The sequence below is a fragment of the Ochotona princeps genome, chromosome 3, assembly GCF_030435755.1.
Source record: "Ochotona princeps isolate mOchPri1 chromosome 3, mOchPri1.hap1, whole genome shotgun sequence".
Classification (NCBI taxonomy): domain Eukaryota; kingdom Metazoa; phylum Chordata; class Mammalia; order Lagomorpha; family Ochotonidae; genus Ochotona; species Ochotona princeps.
Window position 1 is genome coordinate 75,185,840 of NC_080834.1, and position 18,979 is coordinate 75,204,818.

General features: G+C 39.8%; 1 protein-coding gene across 1 annotated transcript in view; it reads right to left on the reverse strand.

Moving 5' to 3' along the window:
- Nucleotides 1-18,979, reverse strand: part of MORC1 (MORC family CW-type zinc finger 1) — a 170,374-nt gene that overhangs the window by 51,438 nt on the left and 99,957 nt on the right. The window contains exon 18 of the mRNA XM_058661335.1: nucleotides 1,700-1,765. Within this exon, the coding sequence (XP_058517318.1) occupies nucleotides 1,700-1,765 (66 nt within the window). The remainder of the gene's footprint in view (nucleotides 1-1,699; nucleotides 1,766-18,979) is intronic.

The following is an 18,979-nucleotide window of genomic DNA, read 5'->3' on the forward strand; positions in this document are numbered from 1 at the left end:
TCCTAACAGCCACTGGTCTGGATCTCCCTCCTCCTGACTGGTGAGGGTGCAAAGACACAATGTGGCTTCAATTTTTCTCTCATAAATGAGCATCATTTTGCAACTGAATATACCAGTTTTTACATATCTAAATGAAATCTTCAAGGCAATTGTAAAGTTAGATATACAGAGAGGAGGAGAGACAGAGAGCAAGATCTTCCATTCATTGATTCACTCTCTAAGCAGCCACAATGGCCGGAGCTGCACCGATCTGAAGCCAGGAGCCTGGAGCGTCTTCCAGGTCTCCTGTGAGGGTACAGGGGCCCAAGGCCTGTTTTCCCAGGTCACAAGCAGGGAGCTGGATGGAAAGCAAGGCCGGCAGGATTAGAACCAGCACCCATAAGGGATCCCAGCACATGCAAGGAGAGGATCCTAAATGCTAGGCTACCGCACTGGGCCCTGTTGCCACAGTTTTGTTACAGGCATTACAACAACACATGTACCATCTCTTTCCTAGAACAAGTCTCTTGGAAACAATTGTTACTGCTCTCTACTGACATGGGTGGTAACTTACTGCACGTAAACTGGGGAGACTCTGAGCATGAGTGTCCAATTCAGATATTCAGTGATCTGTGATAATCCCTATGAAAGGCTGGATTTAGGTTACCAGGCTAAAGCCGTTTTGGATTATTTTGAGGTCCATGGTCCCTGACACCTTGATTTAGTAGTAGCAAGTAAAAATAAAATGATGCTCTGAAATAAAAGTTCCTTATTAAACATGAATTAGGGCCCAGCGGCGTGGCCTAGTGGCTAAAGTCCTCGCCTTGAAAGCCCCGGGATCCCATATGGGCGCCGGTTCTAATCCCGGCAGATCCACTTCCCATCCAGCTCTCTGCTTGTGGCCTGGGAAAGCAGTCGAGGACGGCCCAATGCATCGGGACCCTGCACCCGCGTGGGAGACCCGGAAGAGATTCCAGGTTCCTGGCTTCGGATCGGCGCGCACCAGCCCGTTGCGGCTCACTTGGGGAGTGAACCATCGGATGGAAGATCTTTCTCTCTGTCTCTCCTCCTCTCTGTATATCCAGCTTTCTAATAACAATAAAATCTTTTAAAAAAACATGAATTAGAGTGCTTTTTTGGTGAGAAAATGCCAGATACTCACTATATGTGATATATCTATCAGCTCTTTGCTTAATGATTGGCTGGCATTTACCAATCCCATCATCTCCTGCTAAAAGAGCAATTAAAATGATAGTTCCACACGTTTGTGTGTGACTGAAATAACTGAGAAGTTCAAAATGTTTGCAAATGTTAACTTTTAAGGAAATCTGAACAGTTTAAAAACTCTTCCCCTCTAAGCTCTTAACTTCAGAAAACAAACATCATGTGATATATAATGCAAAGACAAGGAGTAATATAAATATTTCTGAACAAATAATTTCTGCATTACTTTTTTCTATTTGCTTAAAAGAAATATATTAAGATGTCTTACATGTTCATTGTGTCCAAGCAATAAGATCATGCATACTTCAGATTTATTTATAATTTATTGTCTGTATTTTCCCTGAGATACATATATCACCCTATTCAGAAACCAAAACTGGTAGTTAAAATCTGTTAGTGCTTCACTTTCTGAACCCTGCTTTCCATTTGGCTCTTATATGGTCCATTCTTCAGATGCGAAACATGACACAAATGGCTCAATCCCTACTTTACTCACCGTAGGTGCTGAACTGAGGCGGACGGAAGTAAGCTCAGAGATTTTGCTTGTTGGTATAAACTGAAGCTTTCATGAAGAAAAGAAATAATTAATTAGAGTGTAAGTAAAAATAGCATAATTCAGAGACCTTCACTTCTTAAAGAAGTCAGGACAGCACATTTTCACATATATTTGCTTTAAAGGTTCCTTTAGTTTAGCCATGCTGAGTGATGTTTGGCTAACAATGAGTGGATGCTGCAAGAGAACCCAAAGGGTTGCTGAAGTATTGCAGGCTAAGCATCTTTTGAGGACCTCAGGTGCCACCTCTTCAAATCCTGTCAGGGTCTCAGGCTGCACAGCTCTATCTCCCTCCCTGTCCAGACCCTCCATTTCCCACTTGCAGGGCCCAGGATCTCCTACGATCCTGACCTTTGGAAACAGAAACAGTTCTCTCAAGCTTTGGGCTTGAGTTTCAGGGGAATAGTGAGTGTAAAGTAGACCCTAAAACCTGTCCCTAAAACCTGAGGTGATGCTTTATCATCAACATCCAGCTGCTCCTGGATTGTACTGAGGGGTGGAGCAAGGGTTAGGGGAGCACTTGCTCCAAAAAGCACCTGAAGCTAGTATTCTGACGTGAACGGATGTTAAAAGGATCGGATGTTGATGGAGCACACAGATGAATATGGAAGGGAGGTGCAGACCCTGCACTCAGAGCTCAGGCATCTTCATATACCTCCCCTATGGAGCACGAGTGCACACACACACACACACACACACACACACACACCCTCTGCCACAGCCCTATCATGCCAGGTGGTAGGAGATAAGCTTAACCTTGTTCTTCTCGTGTTCTACCCTATAAACTGGAGTCCTGGCTTTTGTTAAGTTTGGATCTAGTCTTTGCTGAAATATTTTCTGATGTGGAAGGCCATTCAGTGCAGGTTTTAAAATTGTCTTTTTCTCTGTGCTGAGATCCAAATGTTCCTTACTGGTATTTTTTCAGCTGCAGGTATCTTTACTGCAACTCTTCAAAATCAAATCCATAATTTCACCTCTGCCTCTGGACCTGCCCTAACTTATATTTCCCGATGCGTTTCCACTCTTCATGAATGACATCAAATATCCAAACTTTTAAACCAGAAGCTTCAGTTATACTAGGCTCACCAATAAGCTCAGCCCCACATATCTAACCAGTGATCAAGTCCTGTGCATTTCTGAAATGAAAATCTTTTAAATTCACAATGCTTTCCTTCATAATTTTCATCATCTTTGTGTTCACTGCTCTTTTTAGCAGTCTGTATAATCTCTTGCTTGAAACACTTTCAATTTTCTCCTTTCTTGGTTTTAGTCCAGCAGTTTTTTACAGCTATGCCACAAACACTTTCTATACCATATTATTATTATTGGTAAAATAAGATGGAGGAGTGAAGAAGAAAGTAGTAAAGTGTATATTAATTTTCTATGCGAATGTTAACAACCCTCTTAGAAACTATTAACATGAAGTCTAATTAAAATTTGATTGTGTGAAATAGGATTTGGCATCAGTATTTCCGATGTTTGCCAAGTGTTTTCAACACACAGGATTGACAACCACTAGCCTAGAAGGATGAGTTTCCTTTATGCAGCACCAAAACAAGAAATGTCATGTAGGTATTCAATTTTATTGAATGGAACATGCTAGAACTTAACATGACACACAGCCGGTTTCCAAAGGCGGCATCTGGCTTTCTGAGTGCCTTTTCTGGCCTAATTCCTACCCTTCTTCCATCACCTTTTCCAAGCACTCATTTATGTCAATGACAACTGTGTTTACTACTCCACAAACTGATGTGTGGGTTACTATCCTTTCCTATCATCCAATTCTTGTCCTGGAATGACCTTTCCAATCTGCCAAATCAATCAAACTCCACTCATTCTTTACTTCTCAGTTTAGATTTTTATCTTCTATTTCCTGTGGCATCTATATTTATACAGATAGCACATTCACAAGGAAAAACATACATTTTTAAAGAATATCAAAAAGTATTCTCCTTATCACCACATTCTCCATTTGCCCAGTTTATATTCTACTAGTAAGCAACTACTTCTACACTTTCTTGTTGATCTTTCAAGAGAATTTTTACTTTAAAAGCAAGTGCCAAGAACCCAACCACATGAGCCATCCCTGGTGCCTCCCAATATATAACTCATGCTAGAAGTGTAAAGTGACCCTAGAATATAATTATTCTTGTAAACAATCTAAGATAATTTGAAAAGAAACGTAATTCATTACTGCTGAGAGTATAAGGTTAGATACACATCTAAATTGTATATGATCACTGATGGTTTAGGTATTCTCAGTCTGAGAACAAAAAAATTCTTATCTCTAGTATGTTTGGATCTTTTGCCATTCATCATGTGGGTTTTGTTTAATGGAACTTGACACTACAGAACAGATACAAAATATCTGTACTTGATAATCTTTATCATGTACTGAAGCTTTCAGCCTAACAAAGTGCCCATGTTTGCTCAATTTAATGTTTTTCCTTCAGTTCTCATTCTGTCTATTAGACCGGACTTGTATTTTCTTCATGTGTATTGTCTGAAATAACGTTTGAACCTTTCAAAATTAACACTTACATTTGTATATGACTTGTAGAAACTACAGACTTTGGTCTTCACTTTGTGATAAGATCTGAAGTTCTTTATCCTTTACTGGAGTTAAGTTCAACTCCTTAATCTTACCATAAGATACCATATATGTGAACGTGTAATTATATACAGTATTAGTTCATTCTTGCTTCTTTCTCTTGCATTTTATTATCCTTTCAAGCATTTAAAAATGTTTTGCTTTATTTCTATTATTTTATTTTTCCCTTCTATTTTATTTTTAATTTTATGATACAATTTCATAGGGTCTGGGATTTCCCTTACCTTCTCCCAAAATTCCCTCCTCCCAACTGACTTCCCCCACAATATTACAATAGTATCGTCCTTCGTAAGCAATCATAAGTCCATCGACCTGCTAGTCAAGTGTGTCCCGACATTGCCAGTATGGACAATGGCAGATAGTCCAGTATCCTATTGTCAAGCTACATCCAGTGGTCTCACTGGGAGTCCTTTGATTTGGAAGCAGAGATGCATACTGCACCGCATCTTCACATCTGGATATATAAGCCTCTATTATGCCGTTACTATACATTTCCTTAAATAAACAGCCATGAAACAAAACCAATAACAGGAATAAAGTTTTTTAAAAATTACAGCACCATGGAGTTAAACAACATGCTACAGAATGACCAATGCGTCGATGAAGAAATAAAACAGGATACAAAAACCTTCTTGGAGAAAATGGTGCTACTGTATGATCTATTTTATTTTAAAGGTTTATTTGATTGAAGGCAGAATTACAGATAAAGAGACAGAGAGAGAAGGAGAATCTGAGAGACTGAGAGAAAGGTGTTCCATCCTCTGCCTTACTCTCCAAATGGCTGAAGTGGCTAGGGTTGGGACAGGTAAAGCCAGGAGCTTCTTCCGGGTCTCCAATGTAGGCAAAGGGGCCCAAATACTTGGGCTATCATGTATGAATTTTCCAGTCTCATTAGCAGGAAGTTAGATTGGAAGTAAAGCAACCAGGACCTGAAACGTTGCCTATATTGGAGGCCTGTGCTCAAGGAGATGGCTTGAAGTGCTACACCAGATCGCTGATCCTTTTTTATTATTATCATTATCTTTAAGAAATGTATTCTTAGCATAGATTTTCAGTGTCACAGAAAATTCATCGTAATTATTACATTACAATTCTCTTGTTAATGTATGTAAATATTAAGAGAACACACTACATATGTAATGATCTCTCCCTTGTATTCACAAGACATTTCATTTCCTTTTTTCTTCGTGACCTCCATGGCACTAACTTTCCAAAATACTCTCACTTACATCTTTGGATAGAATCTGTTTCCGTGAACATTATCAACATTTGTTTTGCACATTTCTTGCATTGCCTGATGCCTGACACTAGCACGATGTTTCTCAGTGTCTAAGTTCCACGAAGCAGGTGGAATTTTCACACCTGCATATGTCTCAGTCTCCTCTAACACTCGGGTGAAGAAAGCATTAAACTGTCGGCTCTTTGGCCTTTGACTTCCTTGTTTTGTAACTGAATTATTTCTACATTGTCAGGGCACAGGCAGCCTAATGTTACATGTTTTAATTTCATTTCTAAAATTGAAAACAATTAATAACTATTTCAGGTCCTCTTTTGTAGAATTTTCACACATTGCTGCAAGATTAATGTTTGATCTCTAGTGTTTTCCTCAAGAAGAAATCATCAGAGTATTTCCTGAATTTTCTACATTTTAAAACTATTTGTAAGCTTTTGGTAAAAGAAAAGCAAATATAGACATCTTGGTTTGCACTAAGTTTCCTTGAGTAGTTCTTCTTTTGCTGTCACCTGGAGTTGGATTTTTTGCAGCAAAGTTTAACGTCAAACTGGATTTGTACCTACAACTGGCTTGGTTTCAGTGACTGCTGGGCAAAGAGATTTGCATTTTGCTTTGCAATTTTTCTCTATGGTTTTACTAGGTTCTGTATTACTGTTGAGTATTTCTAATACGTTTGTTCCTACATGAAGTTTCATATTTGTAATTTGTTACTTCAAATGTCACCTTTTTCATGAAAAAAAAATTTACTTAAAAAGTGCATCTGTGGGTAGCACCAAGTCTTAGGCTAAACTGCTCCTGTGGTGTCAGCAGCCCATATGGGATCCAGTTCAGGTTATGATTGCCTCATTTCCCCAATCCAGCTCCATGCTTACAGCCTGGGAAGTCAGTGGAAGGCTGCTCAAGTCCTTGGGCCTCCACATGCATGTAGGAGACCCAAACAATTTTCCTGGCTACTGGCTCCTGGCTCCTGGCTCCTGGCTCCTGGCTTCTGGCTTTGGATCACTTCAGCTCTGACCCTTGTAAGGATTTGGGGAGTAAACCAGCAGAAGGAAGATCTCTGACATTCTTTCTGTAACTCAAGTAAAATTAAATAAATCTTCGCATTATAGGTATAGACAATGGTATTTTCCAGTATCCTATTGTCATACTATATTTAACAGTTTCTTTGTGAATCCTTCTTTTTTGGGGGGGAATAAAGATGTATATATTACAACATACCTTCACTTCTCAGTATGCTAGTCTCCATTAGTTCCTCTAGCTGAATATATGTCTATACCTACAATGCCTTGGTGCACATAGAGAGCAGAAGGTTGAAACTGTAAGTAGTAAGATTGGGGAGAACAGCGGGAGGGGAAGGAGAATGGAAGGAGAGGGGAAGAAATGGGGGAATCTCTGTACCTACAAAACTACGTCATGGAAAATAATAAAAGACATCTTAAAAATAAATAACTAAAATAAAAATAAAATCTTTAAAAGGTTCATTCTACTCATGATTCCTTTACACATTCCAACTCCTAGCTCACCACTTTCCACCTCCTGTGCTACCGTGCTGAGGCTGCACTGTTTTCTGAACAACCTTTCTCCCACTTTCGGTTGGAGCAGGTCCCAGGATTAGGGAGACACCAGGTGTCCTATATAGTTAGGTTGCATTTTTGTTCTCCATTTCCCTTATTGTTTTTAGAAGACTTTCAGAAAAACAATGGAAGTCTACATAACCATGTCTCTACCCCAAGTTCCTGAAAACACTAACCTGCCCTCATAACTGTGTGTATAATGCTGCCTTATGATTGCAGGATTAGCTTTGTCTTGGAATAATGAACTTCCAAAGTGATTTTTAAAAATCTGAAGTACCTAGCACAATATGTACAGCATAATATATACCAATAAAATGCTTATGACTGACAAGGTAAGAAGATGCTCTTAGAGTCTATTGCCCATCACTTTTTCAATTGAACGACTGCCACAGTCCATTCTCCATCCATAACATTACTTCTCCACTATCTGTTGAATGTTATGACATCATTCAGATGCTTTATATTAATTGAGAATGTATACTTTTTCCCAGTGTCTGCATGACCCTGGTATGTACTGCTTCTCAGTCAGCAAAATGGATTGAGCCTAGGCTGGTAATTATATATAATTCAATTAGTTATTAATTAATAATTAAGATATTAAGATTTGTAGCATAATTTTTGCTAGCTTAAAAGGTAATAAAATTTTGCTACAGTTTTATTGTGATGGATTGTGACTAATACTACTAACTATATCACTAAAGTAGACTGTGAGTAAACACTTAACAGCTTTAATAAATGTTCTTCTTTCATTTTAACTTCAGAATTGTTTCTACAAAAGAACTGAGACATTATAGAAAAATAACTCATATTTCTAAACTACATTTTGAACCAATAATTATGGGCGTCAACCCATGTATTTTAGAATCACACATATGGCCGGTGTTGCAGTGCAAATCGTTAAATTGCTGCCTATAACCTTGAGAACCCAAATGAGCAACGTTAGAGTTCTGGCTGTTCCACTTCCTATCCAGCTTCATGCTCATGTGCCAAGAAAGCAGCAGAGGATGGTTCAAGGACTTAGGCTTCTGTTATTCGTGTGGGACACTCAGAGTTCTAGGTTCTTGGCTTCTACCTGGCCTAGCCACGGCTGTTGCAATAACTTGGAGAGTGAACCAGTTGTTGAAACATATCCCTCTCTTTCTCTCAACCTCTCCCTCTCTCTCTTTTCTTCACTCCATCTCTTTCAGTAACTCTAATTTTTTTTTAAGATTTATTTGTATTGGAAAGTCAGATATACAGAGAGGAGGAGAAACAAAGAGGAAGATCTTCTGTGACTACAATGGCCAGTGCTGCATCAATCCAAAGCCAGGAGCCAGGAGCTACCCCCAGGTCTCCCATGCGGGTGCAAGATCCCAAGGCTTTGGGCCATCCATGACTGATTTCCCAGGCCACAAGCAGGAAGGTGGATGGGAAGCAGGGCTGCTGGGGTTAGAACTGGCACCCACATGGAATCCCAGAATGTTCAAGGCAAGGACTTTAGCCACTAGGCCATGGTGCTGGGCCCTGTAACTCTAACTTTTAAACAAAAATAAATTTGAGGGACCAGTGTGGTAGCCTGGCAGCTAACGTCCTTGCTTTGAGCACACTGGGAAGTCATATGGCCACTGATTCTAATCCTGGAGGCCCTGCTTCCCATCTAGCTCCCTGCCTGTTTCCTGGGAAAGCAGTTGAGGATGACCCAAAGTCTTGGACCCTGCATCCAAATGGCAGACCCAGAAGAGGCTCTTGGTTCCTGGCTTCTGATTAGCTCACCTGCAGCTGCTGTGGCCTCTTAGAAAGTGAATCACCAGATGGAAGATCTTCCTCTCTGTCTTTCCTCCTCTCTGCATATCTAACTTCCACAATAAAAAAAGATTTAAAAATCTTAATAAATAAATCTTGAAAAACTCAAGTAGGAAAAAATTACTCACAACTGGAAGAACACAGCAGAAAATGGAGAAGAAACACTGAAAGTCAACTGAACTGAATACTTTATTCTTAGTTCTAAGATCAGAAGTTTTTTTTTAAATAGTCAATGAATGAGTACAATTTTATTACAACTTTAGAAAATGTGCATCATCTTTTTTAAAAGATTTATTTATTTTTATTGGAAAGGCTGATATATAGAGAGGAGCAGAGACAGAGAGGAAGATCTTCCGCCCAATGGTTCACTCCCCTAGCGGCTGCAATGGCTCGAGCTGAGCCAATCCAAAGCCAGGAGCCAGGAAGTTCCTCTAGGTCTCCCAGAGCTTTGGGCTGTCTTCGATTGTATTCCCAGGCCACAGGCAGGGAGCTGGATGGGAAGCAGGGCCGCCGGGATTAGAACCAGTGCTCGTATGGGATTCCGGGGCGTTCAAGGCAAGGACCTTAACTGCTACATTATCATGCCTGGCCCCGTGCATCATATCTTTAGGAATACTAAACACCATTGTTCCCACTTAACCCAAGTTCGGTTCATCTTCCTTAATTTTGTCTCTATCTTTCCAGTACATGTGAGCAATGTATATCAGACAGTAAAAAATCTCTTAAACAAAAGGCATGGAGATTACTAGAATCCATATGCAGCATTAAACTTGATTCCTATGTATCTTACTATACCGAAAATTAGCACAAAATAGACCAACAACTTAAATGTAAGGTTCAAAGCTACAAAAGTACTGGATGAAACTAAAGGGGAACACATTAGGACATTTTTCTGGTAAAAGATTTTTTTGGATAAATCCCATAAGTACAGACAATAAAAGAAAAACTTATTAAAGAAGTCAAACTAAAAACATTTCGCATCATAAAGGAAGTAATCAACAGAATGAAAAGACAACCTACAGAATGAGGAATATATTTGCAACTGATAAGGGATTAACACACACAATTTATGAGGCACTCAAGAAATAAAGAGAGAAGAAAGAAGGAACAAAGGAAGGAAAAAAAAACAAAGAAGGAAAGAGAAAGAGAAATAGAGAGGAAGGAATGAAGGTAGGAAACAAGAAAAGAGAAAGAGAGAGAAAGGAATGACAGAAGAAGGAAAAAAGAAAAGCCTTAATAGTAAAAAAAAAAAAAACAGTTCAAAATAGGCAAATGATCTGACATCTCTTAAAAATACATATACAAATGGCTAGGAATTATATGAAAAGATGTTCAACATCATTAATCATTACAGAAATGCAAGTCAAACCTATAATGAGCTACTAAATCATACCAGTTAGAACAGATATTATCAAAAACAGAAAAACGGGCCCGGCGGCATGGCCTAGTGGCTAAAGTCCTCGCCTTGAAAGCCCCGGGATCCCATATGGGCGCCGGTTCTAATCCTGGCAGATCCACTTCCCATCCAGCTCTCTGCTTGTGGCCTGGGAAAGCAGTCGAGGACGGCCCAATGCATTGGGACACTGCACCCATGTGGGAGACCCGGAAGAGGTTCCAGGTTCCCGGCTTTGGATCGGCGCGCATCGGCCCTTTGCGGCTCACCTGGGGAGTGAACCATCGGATGGAAGATCTTCCTCTCTGTCTCTCCTCCTCTCTGTATATCTGGCTGTAATAAAATGAATAAATCTTAAAAAAAAAAAAAACAGAAAAACAAGAAATGCTAGTAGGAATGCCAAGTAAAGGGAAACTCTCACAAAGTGTTACTTTGAACATCAAAGCACACATTATGGAAAAGACTATAAAGTTTCCTGCAAATGGAGAAGCAGACCTACCACACGACAACCTGCAAGGCCATTACATGCCATCTACACAAAAGTAATAAAACCAGTAAGTTAAAGAAACGTGTATCTTCCACTTCTACTGTAGCTGATAATAGCCAAGATATGAAATCAACGCAAATGGTGATCAAAGGGTCACCACAGAAAATGTGGCATGAATGCACAAAGAAACTGTATTTGATCAAAAACAGAACAAAATCCTGTCATTTGTGGCAACATATAGAAAGGTTATTATGGTAAGTAAGTCAGGTAGAGAAATACCATATGGTCTTACTCATTTGCACAAGTTAAGAAAATGGATGCCAGGGCCCAGCGCGATAGCACAGTGGTTAAAGCCCTCGCCTAGCACGCACCAGGATCCCATATGGTCAGCAGTTCCAATCCAAGCAGCCCAGCTTCCCATCCAGCTCCCTTCTTGTGGCCTGGGTCAGCAGTTGAGGACAGCCCAAAGCTTTGGGACCCTGCACCCATGTGGGAGATCCAGAAGAGCTCCTGGCTCCTGGCTTTGGATTCGCACAGCTCCAGCCGTTGCGGCTGCTTGGGGAGTGAACTATTGGACAGAAGATCCTCCTCTCTGTCTTTCCTCCTCTCAGTATATCAGCCTTTCTAATAAAGATAAATAAATCTTTAAAAAAAAAAAAAGAAAATGGATGTCATAAAGCCACTGGTCAGCAGTGCTTTACAGTCTGAGAAGTGTGGGGGAAACGGAAAGGAATAAAAGAATCGGTAAGGAATAGAAAGATATAAAAACAAAAGAAATAATTTCTAGTGCTCTACAGAACAGAAGGACAGCTATGATGAACAGCGAAAGTAACATAAAAGAAATATATGCTTTCTCTGGTATGTGGCAGTTAGTGTAGGACACAAAGAATGTATAGGAATGAAAACAGTTTGTGATGTGATTGTTTTTCGCCCTTATTTATTCTCTTGAGGAACTGTGGTCTCTCCCTACTTTTAACTTGCTGAATATTATGGTTATGGTGAATTAATCCTGTGAATGTAGAGTGGATTAAAATCACATCTTTGCAAAAACTGAAGAAAAGGGAAGGAGGGAAGCAAACTGAGGAAGGAGTAGGAGGTCTTCTTGGAATTGTACCTACAGAATACATGAAATCTGTTCTCTTTACCATAATAAAAATGATTAATTGTGCAAAACAAAACAAAGCAGATCCTGAATGTTCCAAACACTAAGAGATAATATTTTGGGTAATGAATATATCAATTCCCCTAACTTGCTTAATTCACATTATTCAATGTAACTTAATAACATTTACAGAAATGGAATTTAAAGATACCTGGATGAAATGAATATCATTTATTTCCAAAAAGTTCACAGGTGGTGCTATGGTATTGCCAATAAAGCTACCCCAGTGGGCATACATTATGGATTCTGGCTTGTGGTTTGTGTCCCAGTTGTTCCACTGCTGATCAGGTCCCTGATTATGTGCCTGGAAGAACAGTACAAATGGCCTGAAGCCTTGGAGACCCAGAAGAATCTTTTGGCTCCTAGTTTTGGGCCAGACAAATCTAGCCATTGTAGCCATTTGTGGAATCAATCAGTAGATGGAAGAGATATCTCTCTCTCTCTTCCTCTCTCTCTCTCTTTTCCCCCTCTCTCACACCCTTTCTCTCTGTGTGTCTCTTCCTTCCTCTCATTCTCTCTCTCTCCATAATTGAGACTTTCAAATAGATGACTCACTAAAAAATGCTCATAGGCAATGCATATCAGGAAGCTTAGACGGAAAAGCCATATGCAAACTTCGAAATTCTCATTCAGTAAACTAAATTTAGCTTTTAATTACAGTTTCCCACAAACTTCGTGAAGCTCCCTCAAATTTACTGAAATACCACACAAACATGTAAAACTATGATATATCAAAATTTTTTTTCAAAAATGAAATAGATGCTAATGACAACAGCAACAAAATTGTTACAAGGGCAAATATTCAAAAGGAAAGTAGTCTACCTTTGAAATCCTTCTCTTTTTCTTGTAATTTACAACTCTGCTGCTTTGTACAGGACTATGAAATCTCTCAGATCCATGAACCTCTTCCCTCAGTTCCTTCCTCTCAGTGTAGCATACACTCTCCCTGCCTGCCTGCCTTTCCATCCTCAGTTTCGTGTGGGACAGTCCACTCCACCAGCTCTGCCACACCCATCCTGATAAGGCGCAGTCTTGGAACATGCATCATCATTGATCATTTTCCACCTTTGCTGAGAAACTATGGGTCCTAACATCTGTATGACCACTGAATTCCCATCATGAAAAATATATACTGTTCTCGTCCTTTTCAACACAATCCTTTATACTTGTCCCTAATCAGCACTGCTCCAAACCCATACAAGTGACTGAGAATCTTCATTCTACTCTCTATACAAAGCCTACCTCTTTCACTATCAGTAGACAGGTTTGCTTCATCTTTACAGAACAGAAAACAAAACCAATAATTATTAGGGGAATGAGAATGTCCTAACTTCTTTCCCATAATCTCAGCAGGGGAAAAATTTTTTTACCACTACCTTAACTGAAGTACTCTATGTAGGTTTTAGTGATCATCTATGTTGGGCTCTAGCTCTATCACTCTGGTCACAGTTCTTCCGTGTTACGTTTCGACAACTTTACTGACTCTGTGTCCTCAGGCCAGAAGCAACTATGAAATCTTGCCAACTACAAATTTGCTTCAATCCTACTTAACCTAGCTACATCTTTATTTTCTCCAATATTTCAGTATAAAGCATAGTTTATTACTCATGACACTCATTTCATTACTTTCCAATAACCATTTTCCCTCAACCCAACTACCTTTCTCCTGAAACTTATCTTGCTTAAGTTTGTAATTATGTTTAAGTTGCATAACTCAATGAACTTAGTACTTCATCCAGATCATATTAGATACCAAAGAAATACCTGCATATTTAATTTATTAATCCAGCAAAATTGCTGAGAAAAGGGCATGACAAAAATACCGCAAATAATTTAGGAAAATATTTTCAAAAACATGGTATTTCAAATTCTCTGTTGCATCATCTTCTATAGCAACAAAGAAATAAATATAATTAGTGCATCAAAATAAATTTGCATATGTTAAATGACGCCAACCTTAAAGTTCAGTAGTTTCCCCAAGTTTTCCTTCTAATTCTGACTAGAGATAGAGATTCCCACATATTAATACAATCCTGCTAATAAGATTTTAGCATTGGCTTGGATTGTAATTGTTAAAGCATATTCTTTAAATGAAGTACAAGCCTTTTTGAAATCTGAGGATCACATTTATAGATCCTTGATTGCATTTTTAAAACACAGAAATCTAACACTGGAAGTCTTGCGATTCTACCTCTATTATTTAGTGCTTTCACTAATGAAAGCTATTTTTATCATCATCTTTGTATATTTCAAAAAAGAGTGATTACCCGAGAAATAAAAAATGTCAGTCTTTATTTTTAAATGACACTCATAAACTCTTCTGGCAAGACTATTACAATTCATTATTTCATAAAGCTCTACACATGGCCAAGTAAATCAGTGAGTGCTACATAGATGATCTACCTCTGAGAACAAAACAGAGAACTGGAAAATCTGTAAGAAAGGCTCGCAGGGGCAACTAACTACAGGGCATGAGATGCTTCTGGGAAACGAGCCAGAGACTCAGACCCCAGGACTCCACTTTCAGAGGTTCTTTGTTATCATACCTGCTGCAGATCGCAGGGATCTATATTTCCTCCAACATGTTAAGTTCTTACTCAGCATATCAAACAATCTTGGACACATAGCTTTGTAAAGTAGAGCTTTGCGGGAATACAGAGAAAAGGGTCTTTTATTATGTTTTTGTACAGTTAGGAATTTCTAATGTTATTTTTTTAAGATTTATTTATTTTTATTACAAAGTCAGATATACAGAGAGGAGGAGAGACAGAGAGGAAGATCTTCTGTCTGATGATTCCACTCTCCAAGGGACTGCAACTGCCAGTGCTGCGCCGATCCGAAGCCAGGAGCCAGGAATTTCTTTCCATGTCTCCCACATGGGTGCAGGGTCCCAAGGCTTTGGGCCATCCTCGACTGCTTTCCCAGGCCACAAGCAGGGAGCTGGATGGGAAGTGGGGCTGCCGGGATTAGAACCGGCGCCCATATGGGATCTTGGCACATTCAAGGCAAGGATCTTAACCATTACGCTATCCCGACAGGCCCAAATTTCTAATGTAATGTTATACGACTTGAACTTGCATGAAAGAACGGATCATGGAAAATACACTGAGCGATCATTCAAGTACACACTGGTACACGCTTTAAGAGGGGAATGAGACCTCAGACCACAAGGACAATACACAAGTTATAAAGCAGCAGAAGCATGTTTCACATGCCCCCTTGCAGACAATTGTTTATATTTGCAAACAGTAAGAACACAGAATTCTTTCGTAAGAGTGAGAAAGAGTATGGAGAAGGTGGTTACCATACTCCTCGATTAATGCCAAGACTTATCTATTTATTTTAATTTGTTCCCTGTGGTGCAAACTTCAGCAAATGGAAGATCACATCTTCATCCCAACTATTGCCCAGGGATAAGAATTGGAGCAAAGGAAAGTCAAAATGATTATTTAAATAGATAACAACATGTTCTGCTGTAGAAGCCACATGTTCACAACCAAAACCATATGAATAAATACAGCTATTTCACACCTAATTATGCGTAATAGAACACGGGTAACTAATCCTCATAGGATCTAAAATTCAAATAATTCTTTAAACAAATCTAGCTTAATCCCCTTCTTTTGACAATGCAGCGTTTCTAGGTTTAGGGTTATAGATTTTAGAAGATCTTCAGGTCATTGGTTCATAAAGAAATGCTTAGGGTTTCAAGTCAATAGCAAAATCTTTACCTTGTAAGCATCAGGACATGATATGGATGCTAATTCATGTCCCTGCTATTCCAATTCTGATTCAACTACCTGCTTCTGGCTTGAGAAAGAGTAGAGGATGGCTTAAAGTCTAGGGATCATGTATCTGCATGACAGACTCGTTCGGAAAACATTTCTAGCTCCTGGCTTTGGATTAATTCAACTGCAGCCATCGTGACCATTTGGGGAGTAGACAAAGTGTATGGAAAATTCTTCGGTCTGTCTCTCCGTCTCTCCACAATCTGATCTGCCTTTCCAATAAAAATAGATAAATCTTAAAAAGAAAAAGTTAGGAGAATCAAGATGGCGGAATAGGGTAAGGGCACGCTTAAACGGACAGGAAAACAATTAGGATGAAGCAGAGAGGACATACCCCAGGAAAGAGGAGGACAGAACAACAGCGGAGGGGTACCTGGAGACTGACAGACACAGGAAAGCAGCGGGCACAACAGCGTGGTGTTGCAGTGACTGATACTCCAGCAGCATTCAGTTAACAGTGATCTGAACTCCACCAGCAGCCAGAACTCCACCAGCAACCAGGTGGGAAGGGACTTCCACTGCGAGCTTGGGAGGTAAACCCAGACAAAGAACTGTCCATCCTGTTGGTCCGTTTGATTTGACCAGGAGCAGAGACAGAGCAGCAGATCCCAGAGAGGCAGTGCAAGAACAGGGTGGATTTCATAGCCCAGTCAGCCCCCTAGAACTGAACTGGTCGCCATTTTATATAAAGGAGGCAAAGGCAAGAGAAAGGACTGAGCATACACTGAGTTGGGAGTGAGCTCATTTCTGACTAGGTGAACTGCAACAACGTGGCATTCTACAGGCTCCACCCAGACAGGTCTGGGTAGCCCTCAGATCTGACAGCCAGCAGATCAAGAACTGTAGTAGTGGTATGTCAGGTGCCATTTTGTACACTGTGGCAATAGCTTTAAGACTGCAGGGGACAACAGTGAACTGTGCATGTGCTGAGCTCGTGAGAACTCACTGAGTTCTGTGGATTACACTGGTCCCACAGGAAAATAATACTGACTGTAGCATTGTACCAGTCAAAATAGGTCCGTGTGGCACCCAGACCTAACGTCCAACAGGTTCCGGCAAGATCAGCATCACCAACAACCTAATTATATAGGACACCTGGTGTCTCTCTAATCCTGGGAACTACTCCAACCAGAAGTGGGAGAAAGGTTGCAGAGACAACAGTGCAGCCTCAGCACGGTATCACAGGAGGTGGAGAGTGGTGAGCCAGGAGCTGGTGCTGTGGAGAACACAGTGGAAATCTGACATAAGAACCCAAACCCAAACTCGCTGGAGGTTGTGGCACAAGTGGCTGCAAGCAAAAAGTTGTGTACCAACCGAAACAGGTAAAATCGCATTGTAGCCCTGTGGGTGACACAGCTTAGAAACCTGCCCCAAGGAGAAGAATCTGCTAACCAGAAGTACAATGACCAAGAGCAAAAGAAGAGACAAAGGCACAATGAATATTGCTGAAAACTCCCCTGCAAAGGAGCAAAACCCTATGCCAACCTCAGAGTTCACTGAGGAAGACATGGAGAAAATGGGGCACACAGAATCCGTAAGACTCATTTTAAAGCTTCTGATCAACAATGAGAAGCTCATGCAAGAGTTCAAAGAATTTAAGGAAGCAATAAAGCAAATCAAGGCTGGTATATCAGAAATTAAGAACGCAGTAGAGCAAATTAAGAGTACAGTGGAGAGTCTCCAAAATAGAATGAAGGAGGCAGAAGAAAGAATCTCAGAATTGGAAGATATTTCTAATCACCCGGGGGAAGCAAACAAAAAGCTGGAAGCAGAGCTGGATCAGGCCAAAAAAAGGATTCAAGAATTGAAAGACACTATTAAGAGGCCAAATCCAAGAGTTATGGGAGTCCCAGAAGGTGCAGAAAGAGAAGCTGAGTTTCCAAATGTATTTAATGAAATAATAAAGGAAAATTTCCTTAATCTAGAGAAAGACGTGGGAAACAACATCTAGGAGGGACACAGAACTCCCAACAGGCTTGATCAAAAGCGATCTTCACCAAGACACATGATCTTCAAGCTCTCTTCAATTGAACATAAGGAAAAGATCCTTAAATGTGCACGTGAAAAAAATCAATTGACATATAAAGAAATGCCAATTAAACTCACAGGAGACCTCTCACAGGAAACTCTACAGGCCAGAAGAGAATGGAGTGACATATTCCAGATTCTAAAAGAAAAAAATTGTCGGCCCAGGATAACATACCTAGCAAAGCTTTCTTTTGTCTTTGAAAATGAAATAAAATTCCTCCACAGTCAAGAAAAGTTAAAAAAGAATTTTCCTCTTTCAAACCTGCCCTACAAAGGATACTTCAACATGTTCTCTTGACAAAGAGGAATAGCACCTATCAAAACCAAAGACAAAAGTGGAGAACATCCCAGTAAAATGACATCAGAAGACTAAACCAATGAAAAACCCATTCCTAAAATGACAGGACCAAAGTACCATCCAGACATATTAAACTCTGAATGTAATTGGCTTCAGCTCAATCAAACGTCATAGATTAGTAGACTGGATTAAAAAACAAAACCCATCTGTTTATTGTCTCGAGGAGACACACTTCACCAACAAAAATCAGCAGAAACTTTATCACGTGGGTTTTGTTGTTTTCTGTTGGTTTCATCTCTTCAAAACACTTTCTCCTGATTAAATCATTCAATGACTCATAGATCATACAGTAACATCATTTTCTCCAAGAAGGTTCTTGATATTCATTTCTTCAGCTACACGTTAGTCATTTAGTAGCATGTTATTTAACTTCATGGTGTTGTTAATTTCTTTTTTCTCCCTGATGTTGTTTTTTGTTTTGTGGCTCTTCATTTAGGGGGATGCATAGTAGCTGTGTAATGGAGACTGTCATATCAAGTAACATGTCATTTAACTTCATGGCATTGTAAATTTCTATCTTTCTTTCTATTGTTGATTTTGTATTATGACTTTTCATTTGAGGGGATGTACAGTAGCTGCGAAATGGAGACTAACATCCAGATCTGAGGATGCATTGTGGTATGCATTTCTGCTTCCAGACAAGGATGGACTTACAATGAAACTGTTCACTATATCTTGACAATAGGATTCTGGACTCTCTGCCATTGTCCATGCCCGCAATGATGGACATATGACTGTGTATGGTGAACTGTACTACGGTACTGATATAGGGGAACTCAGTGAGGAGGGAGGGAATTGGGGAGGGC